The 15898-nt window shown below is 36.3% G+C and overlaps 2 protein-coding genes across 2 annotated transcripts in view; one reads left to right on the top strand and one right to left on the bottom strand.

Annotated features, from left to right (window-relative positions):
- IDE (insulin degrading enzyme) overlaps nucleotides 1-2059 on the bottom strand; it is a 112846-nt gene extending 110787 nt beyond the window's left edge. Inside the window, exon 1 of the mRNA XM_081075233.1 lies at nucleotides 1552-2059. The gene's annotated coding sequence lies outside the window, so the exon portion shown is untranslated. The remainder of the gene's footprint in view (nucleotides 1-1551) is intronic.
- A 111-nt stretch (nucleotides 2060-2170) lies between these two features.
- KIF11 (kinesin family member 11) overlaps nucleotides 2171-15898 on the top strand; it is a 38595-nt gene continuing 24867 nt past the window's right edge. Inside the window, exons 1-10 of the mRNA XM_081074743.1 lie at nucleotides 2171-2504; nucleotides 5815-5947; nucleotides 6167-6264; nucleotides 6350-6428; nucleotides 7512-7697; nucleotides 7857-7981; nucleotides 11004-11094; nucleotides 12033-12275; nucleotides 13435-13530; nucleotides 15051-15139. Of these exons, the coding sequence (XP_080930869.1) occupies nucleotides 2428-2504; nucleotides 5815-5947; nucleotides 6167-6264; nucleotides 6350-6428; nucleotides 7512-7697; nucleotides 7857-7981; nucleotides 11004-11094; nucleotides 12033-12275; nucleotides 13435-13530; nucleotides 15051-15139 (1217 nt within the window). The 5' untranslated portion in view covers nucleotides 2171-2427. The remainder of the gene's footprint in view (nucleotides 2505-5814; nucleotides 5948-6166; nucleotides 6265-6349; nucleotides 6429-7511; nucleotides 7698-7856; nucleotides 7982-11003; nucleotides 11095-12032; nucleotides 12276-13434; nucleotides 13531-15050; nucleotides 15140-15898) is intronic.

Here is a 15898-nt window from a genome sequence, read left to right as displayed (position 1 = left end):
TAAATGAGACGATGCACACAAAGCCTTTCATAGAATCTCACACATGGTAGCTCTAGATAAATGGTAGCTATAAAACTATTACCAAATGGAGACTCTTGAATTTCTTGCATAAACCCTGATGACTGTTAATGTAAATATTGTTTAGGTGTTTACTAATGAGAAAGAAAAGAAGAAAATAAAATTTTGGCCCACTATGTGCCAAGTACTTTATACATGCTATTATTTTAATCCTCACAATAATAGTAATCATTATCTCCATTTTACAGATAAGGAAATCAATGTTGAGAGAAGTTAAATAATTTCCTTCAGGTACTCATATTTATTTAATGACTACTTTGTGTAAGGCTCTGTTCAAGACAATGGGAAAACAGCACTGACCAAAACAATCAGGTCCCTGGTGAAACTTACATTCTAGCAATACACTCACAATGTAATTTGTGGTAAGTTATTGTGAAGGAAATAAACAAGGTCTTGAGACATAAAATTAAGGTACAAATATGCTTTAGATAAGGTGGTCAGGAAAGACCTTTTTAAAGAGAAAGATTAACTGAGATCTGAAGGAAGAGAATGGGTAAGCCATGCAAAGAGCCAAACTAGAGTTATAGACAGAGGGTACAGCAAATACAAAGGCCTGGCTGCACGTAGTGAACGACAGAGAATGGTAGTGAGCTATGTAAGGTAGGGGCAGCAGTCCATGCAAAGGCCTGATTACGAGGGCCTTACAGCACATGGTAAGGAATTTGGATTTTGTTCTGTGTGCAATGAGAAGCCACTGTAGGTTACAAAGTAGATGAAAGGCATGATGTTTCGTTTTTTAGAAGATCCTTCTCTTTGCTGAGGGAATGCACTGGGGAGAGGAGAGAAGAGCACAACTCGGGAGACCTGTTAGGAACTTGTTTTGGGACAGTTCAGGGAAGAAATAAAAGACTTGAATTAGAGTGGTGGGCAGAGGTGATAAAATCAACAGGACTGCACTGGACATGGAGGACGACGGTCTGGTTAGTGCCATTGGTCCAGATGAGACAGATTGGGGTGGAGGGAAGGGAGAAATAAGAATTCCATTTTGGATTGGTCCATTTTGAGATGCCGGTGAGCCTTCTAAGAGGAACTATCAGTAGACATCTGCCTATGCAGAAATCTCCATTGACCGGCGATCTAGGCTGTAGATACAGATGCTTCCCTGGGGGGATGTAGGAGTTCAGTAAGTGGCGGAACACTACTGGGGCCTGCAAGCTTTCCACTCCTGGCCGTTTCTTAAGAAACTAAAATGATACCTACGTTTCTGTGGGCTAAGTAAGCACGGCACAGAAGCACAGCTCGCGGAGCCGACTACCACGAAGGCCCATGATTCAGTGTTCCCGGAACCCACCCCGAAAGTCGTCGAATCACTCCCAAGCACTGCCCGGGCGCCTACAGAACGCCTACGGAAGGCCGGAAGTCACCGGGCGCAGGCGGGACCCAGCGAGCGCTGCCTGCTGGGACTTGTAGGTTAACCTCCGGGGGAGTCGGCGCAACCGCCTTTAAACGCCGTCTGGAGGCTGCGCCACGTACCTGGAGGGAAGTGCGCCTTGAATCGGCTTCAGTCACTGCAGAACCGCTGTCCGAAAGCGCCAATCTGATCTTCCTTTCAAGCTTGGAATCATTTAGCAGTGATGACTTCTCATCAGTGAAAGAATACATTTAGAGTCCAGAAAATGACATTCAATGTCCATTCCATCACGAGTTGATACCCGTTGTAGCCTTATCGCGTAACACTTCCTAATTATTCTTCCAATCTATACCGAGCGCTGCCTCCGAGAAAAGAGGTTCGCTTTGGCCTCTCCTCTGGGCTTCCATAGCACTCCCTTACAATTCTCTAATAATTATAATCATGACCAGCCTTCGTGAGCGTGTACTATATTCACCCGCACTAGCTTATTCTCACATAGCCCCCTAGAAAGGTTGCTATTATTTCCCTTTTGCAGAGGAGCAAATTTTGGATTGGAGATGTTATGTAATTTGAGCACCGCTACGTAAGTGCCATACTGTTTACTCCTGCTTGTTACAGGTTCCCTGGATTACGAGTTCCAGACGGGTACGAGAGCCCCAGATTTTTGGTTTCCCTGGGGGCGGGGCTCTGGTGATGAAACCGCATCCCATGGTGCCTTGCGCGTCCGCGCTGCAATTGGCCGGGAGGCCGGGCTCCTTTTTCAAATTGAGGCGCCGAGTCGTTGCTCGGGTTCCTCGGCTTTTGGCTGAGACGAGTTTGGTGATTCGGCGGCTTTGGCTGGTGTGGGACAGACACCACGGCCAGTCAGAGCCCCTAGTGGAGACCAGGGACGCCGAGCTGCTTGCGTCCGGTCCCCGGGCCAAGCCAGCTCTCGGCAAGAGAGGTGGGCATCCTAGCCCTTGCCGGCGCCAAGCCTTGATTTTTCGAAGGGTTCCGTCATGGCGTCCCAGTCGAATTCCTCCGTCAAGAAGAAAGATGAGAAGGGGAAGAACATCCAGGTGGTGGTGAGATGCAGGTAGGACGCGCCTGGTGGGATTCGGAGAGCGGGGCTTTGGTGCTGGGCTTCCTCTTGCGTGATGGGAGGACAGGGATGTTGTTTACAGTTTCTGAGTGGACCAAGCCTTCGTTTTCTAGTTTTCCGCGTTCTGTTGGATTAAATGACACCATGTTGCTGTGGGGAGTAAATTTCTTTTCGGAAGAAAAGATATTGGGGGTGGGGGCGCGCAAAAAATAATTTTTCTCCCACCTTCTAAGCGGCAGGAAATAATCAAATTAACCTGAGACAGGTTAGCAGGAGAGAATGTCCAAAGTTTATTACGTCTGTACGTGCAAGGATGCCATAAGAATATGAGACCTCAAGACACGTCGGGCAGTTGAGATTTATATGTCATTTTGGACAAAGGAGAGGGGGGCCGGAGGTCTGGGATTTCAAAGGCAAAGAAGGCAATTTGCAAGTACAGGAGAAAGCAAATTCTTGCTGGGCCACCCAGGAACAACGGTGCTCAGAAGGAAGTTCAACAAACAGACTTTGCTAGATTTCTGTTCCCCACATTTAGTTTATATTATGATACTAGGGTGATGTTCCCTTCCTTTAAGCAGGTGTTTTTGTATCTTGAGTTCCTTTAGGCAGGTAAGGGGAGAGCCAAAGCGTCTTTCTGAGTCTTTTGTTTCTTAATAACCAGCCTGAAAACAGTATCCCAAAAGACGTGTTTTGGAGAGGCAAAACTTTGGTTCCCCTCAGATTTGTTGGAGGTTATGGTTTAAACAGCTGTATTCAGAAGTAGAATTTGATGGTTGTTCTTTAGTGAAACGTGCATTCTTTTTTAAAAGTAATGTCGGCGAAGATTTAGGTGTTATTTTTATATGCCACTCCTTGCAGTTTGTCAGTTTGGAAATAAGACTGCATACCTACTTTGCAGATGTTTTATTACTTACATTGGGATTACTGTCCTCTACATCACTCTAAAAACGTAATCTGTCACCTGTTTATTCTAAAATTAAAAGGCTGTTTTAAAAAGGTATCAACGAACTTTCTTAAGTTGTTTATTGAGCTTTGGTGACTTGAATTGTAGGTATCAAGGGTAATACTGGTTTTTTTACATTAGGTGCCGGAGAGAAAATTTGGTGGTAATCTTCAGTCTAGCCAATTACTAGTTGCACTCTAGGGCTTCTGTTAATAGTTGCTTGTTTTGAAGGTTTTAAAAAAAAAGTGAACAGCCTGCAACAAATCTGCCAACAGCCTGCAGATTTTTAGATTATTTTGATCATATGATAAAGCCAGGCAATATTACATTTCTGTGTGGTTTTATTTTCTTTAATTTCTTTTTTATTGTTAGTTACAAATTATGTCAGGCCAATAAAAAATTATAAAGAACAATGTAACAAACATCTATATGTCCATCATCCAGATTAGAAACAAAACAGTCATTACAGCTGGTGCCCTAGTTGTATCCCTTCCCAATCTCCAATCTTCTTCCTCTACCTCCTGAATTTCACGTTTATAATGCCCACACATTTCAAGCTTACCTTAGAAGAGATATCTTTTACTTTATCACTATTGAAAAGTGCTTAGGTTGTGTCTAATATTTACAATAATTTTAGTATAAAGAGGTATTTTTTTTCAGATTCTTCTTCTTCTTTTTTTTTTTTAATAGCCTTCTTAGTGCAAATATGTCCTCTAGCTTTAGTAAATAAACAACTTAAGAGGCCCTGGGGTGTCAAACCTTTTCTATAAAGGGCCTAAGTAAATATTTTATGCTTTTCAGGCCACATGTGGTCTCTGTCATATATTCTTTTCTAATTTTTTTCAGTTTTAAATTTTTAATTGGCACCAGTTATTGTAGCCTAAGAGGTCAACAAGATTTCAAGAGAGGAGAGATGATACTTCATTACTTGATTACGTTGAATATAATCTTTATGATGTTCTTTACTTGTACAGTAACTTGAAGAGAAATTTTTATTCTACCTGTACACAGCTCAAGATAGACGTATAACTTCTGGAGTTGAGGCACTGATGGTATAGAGGGAAATTTTAATAAGGAAATGGCTTTGATACGAATACACAAATACACACAAAACACCCCTTCCCCTTGTATAATGTACAGGTTGGCACAAACCCTATAAAAAATATAAAGGTTTTAGGATTTAAGTTATTCTTGGAATTTTAATCTAGACAGCTGCTTAGGCAATTTAGGTCTTAACATATCTGAGTTATTCATATATTTTAAAGTATATAATTGTATTTTTCTAAAGGCCCAGGTGAACTTTCCTTAAATAGTAACCCAGTATGACACCATAGTTACCAAATGGAAAACAAGATTGTGATTCTGTATTAAATCAGCAGAGGATATTTTAGAGAAAGGACACATTGAAAAATAAAGACTTCATTATTCCAAGTTAAGAGCATTTTAGTTATTAGCAGCAGTTATCAAATGAGCTAAAAGTAAATCTCCAAGGAGCTGCTTATAATTTGCTTTGTTGAGGAGAGACTGTTTTACTGTTGCAGTTTAAGGTCATGTAAGCTTTTTTATCCTTGAAAAGGTTTTCTGAAGTTGATATCCCTATCAACAAAGGGTATTCCTGGCACATTTATCACAGTAGGACATGAGGTCCAATGGTGCTGTTGAAACTTGATTCTTTCAGTGGCAGCTTTCCCATCACTCACGCTTCCCCCACCCTGCCCTTTCCCAATCAGGACCAATCATTAAATTTTTGCTGTATGCACCTACAGCACCCTTTACATACATACCCTTTCTAAACATCTCCTCTCTTACAATTTTTTTTTTTTTATGTTACTGTTCCCCACTAGACCTCACATTACTGTGAGGACAAACTGAGTTAACACATGTAAATAAAGGTCTTGGAACAGTGAGTATTGACACATAGTAAGTACTCTACATATTCATCATTATTTGTTTCTATTTTTTGTTTTGTGCCAGTTATCCACTGGCAGGTTAGTATTTTGAACACAAATTTGGCATGTTCTTTTTACTACATCATAACCTAACTTGATCAGATTCTAAGAAGAGTGGAAATAGAATTCTGAAAAATAAGTTTGGCATTTTTTCCAAGTTAATTCTGTTAGCATCTATCCAAGAAACTGTCAGAATTGTAATGTTTTACATATCTTTGAAAATTTATAAAAAACTAATTTTATCTCTGGGAATTGAAGCCCTTAAAATTCTGTCTACTTTTATCATTTAGTCCTCATCACCACCAGTGTAGTCAAAATGTCACATTGTTCTTGTCTAAGGTGTTAATGAAAATGTCATCAGTAGCCTGATAACTAAGAGTTCTTAAATAACTTTTTGTATTTTTTTTTATAGACCATTTAATTTGGCAGAGCGGAAAGCTAGCGCCCATTCTGTAGTAGAATGTGATCACGTACGGAAAGAAGTTAGTGTACGAACTGGAGGATTGGCTGACAAGAGCTCAAGGAAAACATATACTTTTGATATGGTACTTCTTAAAATGCTGCTGCTTCTTTATTATTCATTAATGTAAATTTATCCTACTATACATATTTTTTCTAGGTTCTAGTGTACAATTATAAATTTCAGTTGATTCTTTGAGTTGTCAAATGGTTTCTAGTGAGCTAAATGAGTTAATTTATTAAAGAGAGTAATTCTGAAATTGTTTTTCTTGAATAAGTGCTTTTTTTTTTTTTTTTTTTGATAGGTTTTTGGAGCATCTACTAAACAAATTGACGTTTACCGAAGTGTTGTTTGTCCGATTCTGGACGAAGTTATTATGGGCTACAATTGCACTATTTTTGCGTGAGTGAAACAGTTTTTCAAATTGATAAAAAAGTTTAGATGTGTATATTTGTTTTTTATTTAACACTTTTATCAATCTTGACAGATATGGCCAAACGGGCACTGGAAAAACTTTTACAATGGAAGGTGAAAGGTCACCTAATGAAGAGTATACGTGGGAGGAGGTATTTGTTGTTTATAACAGATTCTGTCTCTAAAGTGGCTGAAATATAACTGAATAAAACTTGGCTGAAGTACACTGTCTTGAAATAGAGAAGAGTACTCATGCCAAACATGAATTTAGCATTAACTACTACTATAATATAATTAAAGTACATGGTATGACTCCTGTTTAAGAAACATGCACTCTCATTGGGAGAGGACCAATACATATGGCACAGTTAAGTGATAATAGAGGGTCTGTTTGGGACAGAATAGTTGGAGCAGAATATTGTGGAAAAGTGGAAAGTCACTAGGGCTTGAAGGGGAAGGCCTTGCAGTGAGGGTATGAATCTCATAAAGTTAGCATAGTGAGGGGCAGTATGGTATTTTATTCATCACACCTTGAGTGTTCAAGAAATTAAGATCACTATGTTGTTGAATATTGTAGAAAGTACATAGTACATTTCACAAAGATTTCCATCTAATGTGTTTAAATGAGTTTAATGACTAAGTCACTTTTCCAAATTATTAACATTTAAGTAAATTCTTTTTTTTTATGGTTAAATAGTTAAGGCTTAACTTTATGCGAGTACAATAAAGTTATGGAATTTTAACCATAGAGATATGGAATAAGCTTTTAAAGCAGTTTTAAAATTTAGAGACTTATAACAGTTTTATTAAGGATACTTAATATATTTGAGAAACAATCCTGTTTTATGTCAGAATTAGGGAATATACTGTTAGATGGGTCAATTTTCTAATTAAAATGGTGGTATTATGTACTAAGAGAAAAAGTGGAAAGGATTATTGAGCTTGCCTTTATAAGTAGCTTGGTTCAGTTGATTTATGTAATGTTCAGGTATGAAGTGTCTGACAGGCATGACATTAGTGGAAGGTATGAAGAAGAATAATTACTGTTTAATAGACTTATAAATGACTTGGGTTGTCTAACATTAGGTTAGGTTTTGTTTTTGTTTTCTTTAACTTGTTTTGACATACTTATGTTTAAATATACTATAAAGTAGGCCCTTGTTATATGTGTTTTAACTGTCACAATAAATGCTATTCTTCCTTTATTTTATTCCTCATTAATATTATAATTTCAGGATCCTTTGGCTGGTATAATTCCACGTACTCTTCATCAAATTTTTGAGAAACTTACTGATAATGGTACTGAATTTTCGGTCAAAGTGTCTCTGTTGGAAATCTATAATGAAGAACTTTTTGATCTCCTTAATCCGTCTTCTGATGTTTCTGAGAGACTACAAATGTTTGATGATCCCCGTAACAAGGTAACTCAGTCTTTGAGAATGAAATGTCTGTAATTTAAACATGTGATGCTCTGAGTGCTTTGAGAGGTGTGTGTGTGTGTGTGTGTGTGTGTGTGTGTGTGTGTGTGTCTGTGTGTGTATTAAACAATCTAATGGATACTTTTTTTGCTATTTGGTCAGAGGGGAGTGATAATCAAAGGTTTAGAAGAAATTACAGTACACAACAAGGATGAAGTTTATCAAATTTTGGAGAAGGGAGCAGCAAAAAGGACAACGGCAGCAACTTTAATGAATGCATATTCTAGGTAAAAACAAAAAACAAAAAAACCTTATTGTCTCCTCCACCTCTCCCATTTTCTTTTTAAGAAGAATTAGAAACTTGGGGAAAGTCAAATTGGGGTGGGTGAGTCACATAGCTGGATTTGATGCTAGATTGTGTGCTTTAGTAATTGGCTTGAAATTTATAGGGAAGCACCAATATTGGAAGAATGTTGAAAGAAGTACTAAGATTAAGTTTAATTAAAGAAGGAGTATTAAACTTTTTTTAAGCTGAAGATTTTTCCCAAGTGAAATCATACATGGGAGTCCAGATTAAAATGTGGCTGCTACAGTTGATTTAGGCATGGGATTCTCAGAGGCGTACCTCCTCAGCCTTAAGAAGATTTTTTCTGAGCATTTTCCTGAAGCTCCCGTGTATACTTAGAACATAGTTTGAAAACCCCTCGTTTGAATAAGGATTAGAAGAAAGTCAAATGGCTTTTTATTTTTTTCCAGCTTTATTTAGGTAGGATTAACAAAATTATATATATTTAGGATGTTTAATGTGGTTTTTTTTCAAATGGCTTCATTTTAACGTAGGAAGACAGATTGTCACTAACACTTTCAATGGGAGGAAAGGGCATATTTGAAGCACCCCCTATAAGATGAATCCCAAATTCTACAAATGCAGTTTACCAAGTCAGAAGGGACATTTTTCCCGTTGGTCTTTGATTGGGAATTAGATATTTGTTTAGTTCCAGTTCTGCAGTTTAACTAAATATGTGACTTCGTGTAATTAAGTGAACTTAACCAAATATTAGTTTCCCTGAGCTACAAAATGGTTATTAGAAGTAGATCTTTATTTCTTTGCTCCCTTATCATTGAAAATTTGTACAATATTCTATAATAGTTATGATTGCAACTATAAAAATACATATGCATTTAAAGAAAGGAAAAAATAACAGTATGAAAATAATTAAGATCATGGAATTGTGGCTGATTTTATAATTCAGTTTAAATATTCCTATGATAGCTTTCAATTTTTAAAGCTTAAATTATAAACCAATCATAGAATGGAAATTTTATTCTATATTTTATTCTATGATTGGTTTATAACTTAATTTTATATAGAATTTGGAGGAATGAATTTAAAGCTAGGTAAAATTTCTTTTCTCTAAAAACATTTCTCTGAAATATACAATTCCTATTCAGTAAATTTGTATAATTTAGGTCTCCTTTTTTTTTGCATGTAGACTTGAGTAAAGATCTCTTTTTATGTATATGTGTGTTAAAGAGGAGGAAAACATTCATTTTTCCAAAACCAGAGTTGTCATCTATGCTTAATTGCATTAATTGCACAATCTTAGGTTAGGAATGTATAAATAATGATAATAAAACAAGAAATAATATGAGTTAGAGTTTATGTTTATATTTTTCTTGTGCCTCACCCCTTTTCTGTAATTTTAAATTTAAATAATTTTTTATAATGATACTATAAAATTTTCCAAGTAACATGACTAAAGTACAAATAAAAAAATGAGGGCCGGCCTGGTGGCTCAGGCAGTTAGAGCTCCATGCTCCTAACTCCGAAGGCTGCCGGTTCGAGTCCCACATGGGCCAGTGGGCTCTCAACCACCAGGTTGCCAGTTTAATTCTTCGAGTCCCACAAGGGATGGTGGGCAGCGCCCCCTGCAACTAAGATTGAACACGGCACCTTGAGCTGAGCTGCTGCTGAGCTCCGGAATGGCTCAGTTGGTTGGAGTGCGTCCTCTCAAACACAAGGTTGCCTGTTCGACTCCCGCAAGGGATGGTGGGCTGCGCCCCCTGCAACTAGCAAGGCAACTGGACTTGGAGCTGAGCTGCGCCCTCCACAACTAACACTGAAAGGACAACAACTTGACTTGGAAAAAAAAAGTACTGGAAGTACACACTGTTCCCCAATACAGTCCTGTTCCCCTTCACCAATAAAATCATAAAAAGAAAAAAAAAAAAGAAAAGAAAAATTACCATATTCCCCACCATCAATGACATTAACAAACAATGATGTTCATCAAATGTTACTGATACAGAAAGGAAAAATGTCTTTGGTTGTCTGTATCATCATGAGCCACATAACAACGTTTGGTCATTAATAGACTGCATATTCAACAAGGGTCCCATAAGATTATAGTGGAACTAAAAAATTCCTATCACCTGGTTATGTCATAGCTGTCAATAACATTGAGTTAACACATTATGCACATGTTTGTGGTGATGCTGGTATAAACAAACATGCTGTGCTTCCATTTGAGTAAAAGTACAGCACATGTGGTTGCAGTAGTAGACTATACCGTCTTGGTTTTGTATGAACGCACTCTGATGTTCGCATAACAATGAATCGCCTAGCAATGCATTTCTCATAATTCCTGTCATTAAGCTGCGCATGACTATAATTTTTGCATGACTATAATTTTTGTATCCATCAGATAAAAACTGAATGCCTAAGATACATACACTTTGGAACACTTTATAATCTAGCAGTAATTATCTTGTAGTGTTTTGATATTCACTGCTATTTACTATTTGTACTATTCAGGGATCAAAGTTACCGATTTCTGATGACATTCTCAAAGTAGAGTAATGTTCTTTTATGACATTTGATACTGGGGAAGTAATCTGATGGGTTGCCTGGTGCTATTTGAATTTATGGTAATGACATATTTCAAATGATTCTTATGAATAGGAAGATTGATTGAAGCCTTCCCATCTGACACACCAGGCAACTGTTCCAACCCTACCCCATATCCAGCTTTCAGAGGTGTCTGAGAATTCTAGTTCCTAAGTCTGTTAGGGTGTTTTCAGGTAGCTTCTTATTCGGTTCTCCTCTGCAAGCAGCAGGTACAAGAAAGAAATACCTAATCTTTATATTATCCACCCTCTGTCTTCCAAAATCTTATTGATATCTTCTGTCTGATACTGTCTTTTTTTTTCACCCTTGGGAATTTAGATCTTTGGATGTTTTCAACAGTTTATGAAAAGCAGATAATGTTTTGCATTATAATAACTGGGCAACTTGATCTTGTTTTCTAGCCGTTCCCACTCAGTTTTCTCTGTTACAATACATATGAAAGAAACTACAATTGATGGAGAGGAGCTTGTTAAAATTGGAAAGTTGAACTTGGTAAGCATCTACCTTAATACCACTGTTTCATGCTTTTTGGTTTTTTTCTCCAGCTTTATTACAGTATAACTAACAAATAAAATTGTATATTTAAAAGTGTACAACATGATGATTTGATACATGTATACTCTGTGAAATGATTACCATAATCAGATTCGTTAACACATCCATCATCTCCCATAGTTACCTTTCTTTTGGTGAGAACACTTAAGATCTACTCTCAGCAAATTTCAGTGTGGTCTTGTTAACTATAGTCACCATATTGTACATCAGATCCCCAGAACTTACTCATCTTATCACTGACAGCTTGTACCCTTTAACTAGCATCTCCCTATCTCCCCGACCCCCCCCCCAACTTTTGGTAATCATCATTCTTCTTCATTTCTATGATTTTGACTTTCTTTTTCTTCTGATTCCACATAGTGAATCATGTAGTATTTGTCTTTTTGCCTTTCTTTGTCTGGCTTATTTCACTTAGCATAATGTCCTTTAGGTTCATCCCTGTTGTAAACGACAGAATTTCTTTCTTTCTCATGGCTGAATAATATTCAGTTGTGTATGTGTACCGCATCTTTATTCATCCATTGAAGGACACTTAGTTTGTTTCCACATCTCGGCTATTTTGAATAATGCGATGGACATAGAAGTGAAGCTATCTCTTTGAGAAAACAATTTCATTTCCTTTGGATATATATCTGGAAGTGGTATTGCTGGATCATATGGAGTTCTAGTCTACTATTTCATTCTTGACTGCCTCATAGAGCAGCCTGAAATTTTGTACTTCTAGGTAATATTTCTTACAATATTAGCTTTGTAGTGGGTTATTAATTATAGAAAAATTACTTTGCTGGCTATGTAATATATTATGTATAAGAATGAAAGTCTTCGACTCCAAGTCCAATAGACTCACAACTTATTTTTTATTTTTAAAATTCAAGGTTGATCTTGCAGGAAGTGAAAACATTGGCCGTTCTGGAGCAGTTGACAAGAGAGCTCGGGAAGCTGGAAATATCAATCAATCCCTATTGACTTTGGGAAGGGTTATTACTGCTCTTGTGGAAAGAACACCTCATGTTCCTTATCGAGAATCTAAACTAACCAGAATCCTCCAGGATTCTCTTGGGGGACGTACAAGAACATCTATAATTGCAACAATTTCCCCTGCATCTCTCAATCTTGAGGTAAACCCTTAAGTGTCTGCAAGTGTAGTAGCTGTAATTCTTAGTTAGGTATCATATTATTTTAGAAGTTCATTAATTGGCTTCATTAATTTTATACCATAGTAGAAAGAATCTGTACATTGCATGTGGAGACATACAAGAGTACACCACAGAAAAAAATGTCTTTCTCCTCCCTGGCAGAGTTTTTAATCTTAGAAAGCCAGTTACTTACTGGCTTTTTCCACACAGTCTTGAAAGAAAATTGCTGTGGTCATTAGCAGTGGATGGTTACATGCGGTATGGAGATTTAATTAGAAATGTGTTAAGTGAATGCTACTTTTTTGGAGGCTACTTAGAGAGCACTGAAGATGGGCTTGAGTATGTGGGAACAAGTGGGAAACCAAGAGAAGCAACAACCATGGCAAAATCTACTCTTATTGCAATCATTTACTTTAAATGGAGTTAGGAAAGCTTTATAAGGTCTCTAACTCTCATGTCCTTTTTAAGGTATAAACCTTTTGAGGTATAATTCACATACCATAAAATTCACCCAATAAAAATTTTATTATGCTCACAGATTTGTGCAACCATTACCAAAATCTAAGTTTAGAATATGTTCATCACCCCATAAAGAAACACTAGTAATCACTCCCCATCTGCTCCCACTTCCAAGCCCTTGGTCATTACTAACCTTTTTTAATCTATAGATTTGCCTGTTCTGGACATTTCATATAGATGGAATCATACAAGGAGTGTTCTCTTGTGACTGGCTTCTTTCACTTAGCATAATGTTTTCAATGTTCATCCGTATTATAGCATGTATCAATACTTTATTCCTTTTTTGTGGATGAGTAATATTCCATTGTATGGTAATAGGACATTTTGTTTATTCACCAGTTGATGGATTCATTGCGTTTTTAGAGAACAGTGTAAAGTACAAAATTATTAGATCAAATTATTATAAAGTTAAAGACCCTGAAAATTGAAGAGAAGAAAAAAAAAGATAAGGATGTTTTGTTGAACAATCTTTTTAAAGATTGGGTATAGTAGCCTAAGGGGGTAGATTTTTAGATTAGCTATAACCATAAATTATTACTTACAGGTTATTATATAGTACATTTTAGATTAAAGAACTACATTATTCTCATAATTTCCTTAATAATTGGCCTTTTCATCACAGGAAACTCTGAGTACATTGGAATATGCTCATAGAGCAAAGAACATAATGAATAAGCCTGAAGTGAACCAGAAACTAACCAAAAAAGCTCTCATTAAGGTAATTGTGAATTTTTGTGGAGTAATGAAATATTGTTTGACAAATGTGACAATAAGGAACTGAAATAAATAGTTGTTAAAAGATTTGTTAAGTTGCCTGTGGTAAGGCTTTTCATCTAATGATTTAAACTAAATATCTTATATGTTAAAATATTTTTGTATTGCTAGTATTTTGACTACCAACTCTATCAAGTTAGCAAACTTTGCAAATGTTTACATTTATAAATTTATTTACAGTTTAAGTGTGTACTTACCGTACATTAGGGTATAATTACCATAACATTCGACCATTGTAAGCCTACCATTCAATTACTTTTAGTACATTATTAGAGTTATGCAACATCACCACATTTAGAAAATTTCTGTGGCTCTGTAAAGTGCCCTTTTATCCCTTTGCAATCAGTCAACAACTGATCTGCTTTTTATAGACTTGCCTTGTCTGGACATTTCCTATAAATGACATCATACAATATTCGGTCTTTTGCATCTGACTTCTTTCCCTTGGCATAACGTTTGGGCTTTATGTATGTTGTAGCATATATCAATAGATTATTTCTTTTTATTGCTAAATAGTGCTCCATTATATGTCTAATATCACATTTTGTTTATCCATTCACCAATTGATGGACATTTGGATTATTTCCAGTAATGCCACTATGAACATACACATACAAGTCTTTGTGTTGATGTGTTTTTCATTTCTCCTGGGTAGATACCTAGTGGTTTATTTACTGGGTTGTGTAAAAGTTTATGTTTAACTCTTTAAGAAACTGTTTTCCAAAGTGGTTATACCACTCTAAATTTTTACCAGCAATTGACGGTTTGCAGTTTCTCCACATCCTCTCCAACACTTGGTGTAGGCTTTTCAATTTTAGATGTTCTAATAAGTGTATAATGGTACCTCAGTGTGGTTTTAATTAGCATTTTCCTAATGAATAATGATATTGAGCATCTTTTCACATGCTTATTATGCATGTGTATATCTTTTTTGTGTGAAACGTCTATCAAAATCCTTTACCAAGTTTTTAATCGGGTTGTCTTATCACTACTACCTTGTAATGAGCTGTTCATATCTTTTATATACAAGCCTTTTATGAGATGATTTGTAAATATTTCCTCCCAATCTGGCTTGTAATTTTCTTGGGAATATTCTCTTTTTTTTTTTAAGTGAAGTTTTTATTGAGATAATTGTAGATTCACATTTGAAGACTAGCCTGGGTACTGGAGGTTGTGTTTTTTCTTCAGAAGCCCCTATTTTTATGAGTACATTTAAAAGATCTTTGAAAGCCGTTGAAAGACTATTCTAAACAGATTAATATTAAATGAAAAGTCTGGTTATGGCTTTATATCATAGTTTTCTATGCTTTAGCCATTAGAGAAATGTAGGTTAAAACCACCATTATACACTTATTAGAACAGCTAAAATTAAAAAACCCATAACAAACTTTATGTTTCATATCCTCCCCAAACTGAATTTAAAAAAATTAAGTGCTAAATTGACACAACATTTTTTTTGTGTAGGAATATACAGAAGAGATTGAGCGTCTGAAACGAGATCTTGCTGCAGCCCGTGAAAAAAATGGGGTGTACATTTCTGAAGAAAATTTTAGGTAAGCCCTTAGCTGTGGAAATTAATTTCCAAGAATGAGCTTTTCCTAATTAACTTTAATTTGAAGTAAAATTTACTTATCTTACAGTAAATTAAGTTTTTATACCTAGTGCCTCCTACAAATGCTTCTTTTGTTTTGACATTAACAAGTAGTTATCAGTTTTAAATTTTTTTATATAATTTTAGTTTTTAAATAATTATAAATTCACATGAAATTGTAAGTTGAATACAATTGTTGAATACAATTTTGTCCAGTTTCCCCCCATTGGTTACCTCTTATGTAATTTTAGTCTGTATCAAAACTGTATAATTCTATGCCATTTTATCACATTTGTAGATTTGTATAGTTCTACAATTAAGATAAAGAACTATCCTATCATCACGAAGATCTCCCTCTTCTTACCCCTTTATAGTTATACCCACCTACTTCTCCAATGATCTCTAACCCCTGGCAGCCACTAATCTGTTCACTTTTTAAAGTCCTGAAGTAGTTTGTTCAAAGGAAAGCTTCTACTGCAGCTTTATGTAGAAGCAACAACAATAACAAATGAAACAAGGGGCAGAAGGATTATAACTTCCCGAAAATTCCTGATTGTATTTATCCTTGAAGATATTAAGAAGGGTGACTTTCACACTGGCATTTAAAAAAAAATAATGATAAGGGCTGGCCGGGTGGCTCAGGTGGTTGGAGCCCCAAGCTCCTAACACCAAGTTCGATTTCCACATGGGCCAGTGAGCTGCGCCCTCTACAGCTAAGATT

Source organism: Rhinolophus hipposideros, assembly GCF_964194185.1.
Source record: "Rhinolophus hipposideros genome assembly, chromosome: 15".
In the NCBI taxonomy this organism is placed as follows: domain Eukaryota; kingdom Metazoa; phylum Chordata; class Mammalia; order Chiroptera; family Rhinolophidae; genus Rhinolophus; species Rhinolophus hipposideros.
Note: the sequence above shows the minus strand (reverse complement) of the source record. Positions and strands in the feature narration are given on the sequence as shown.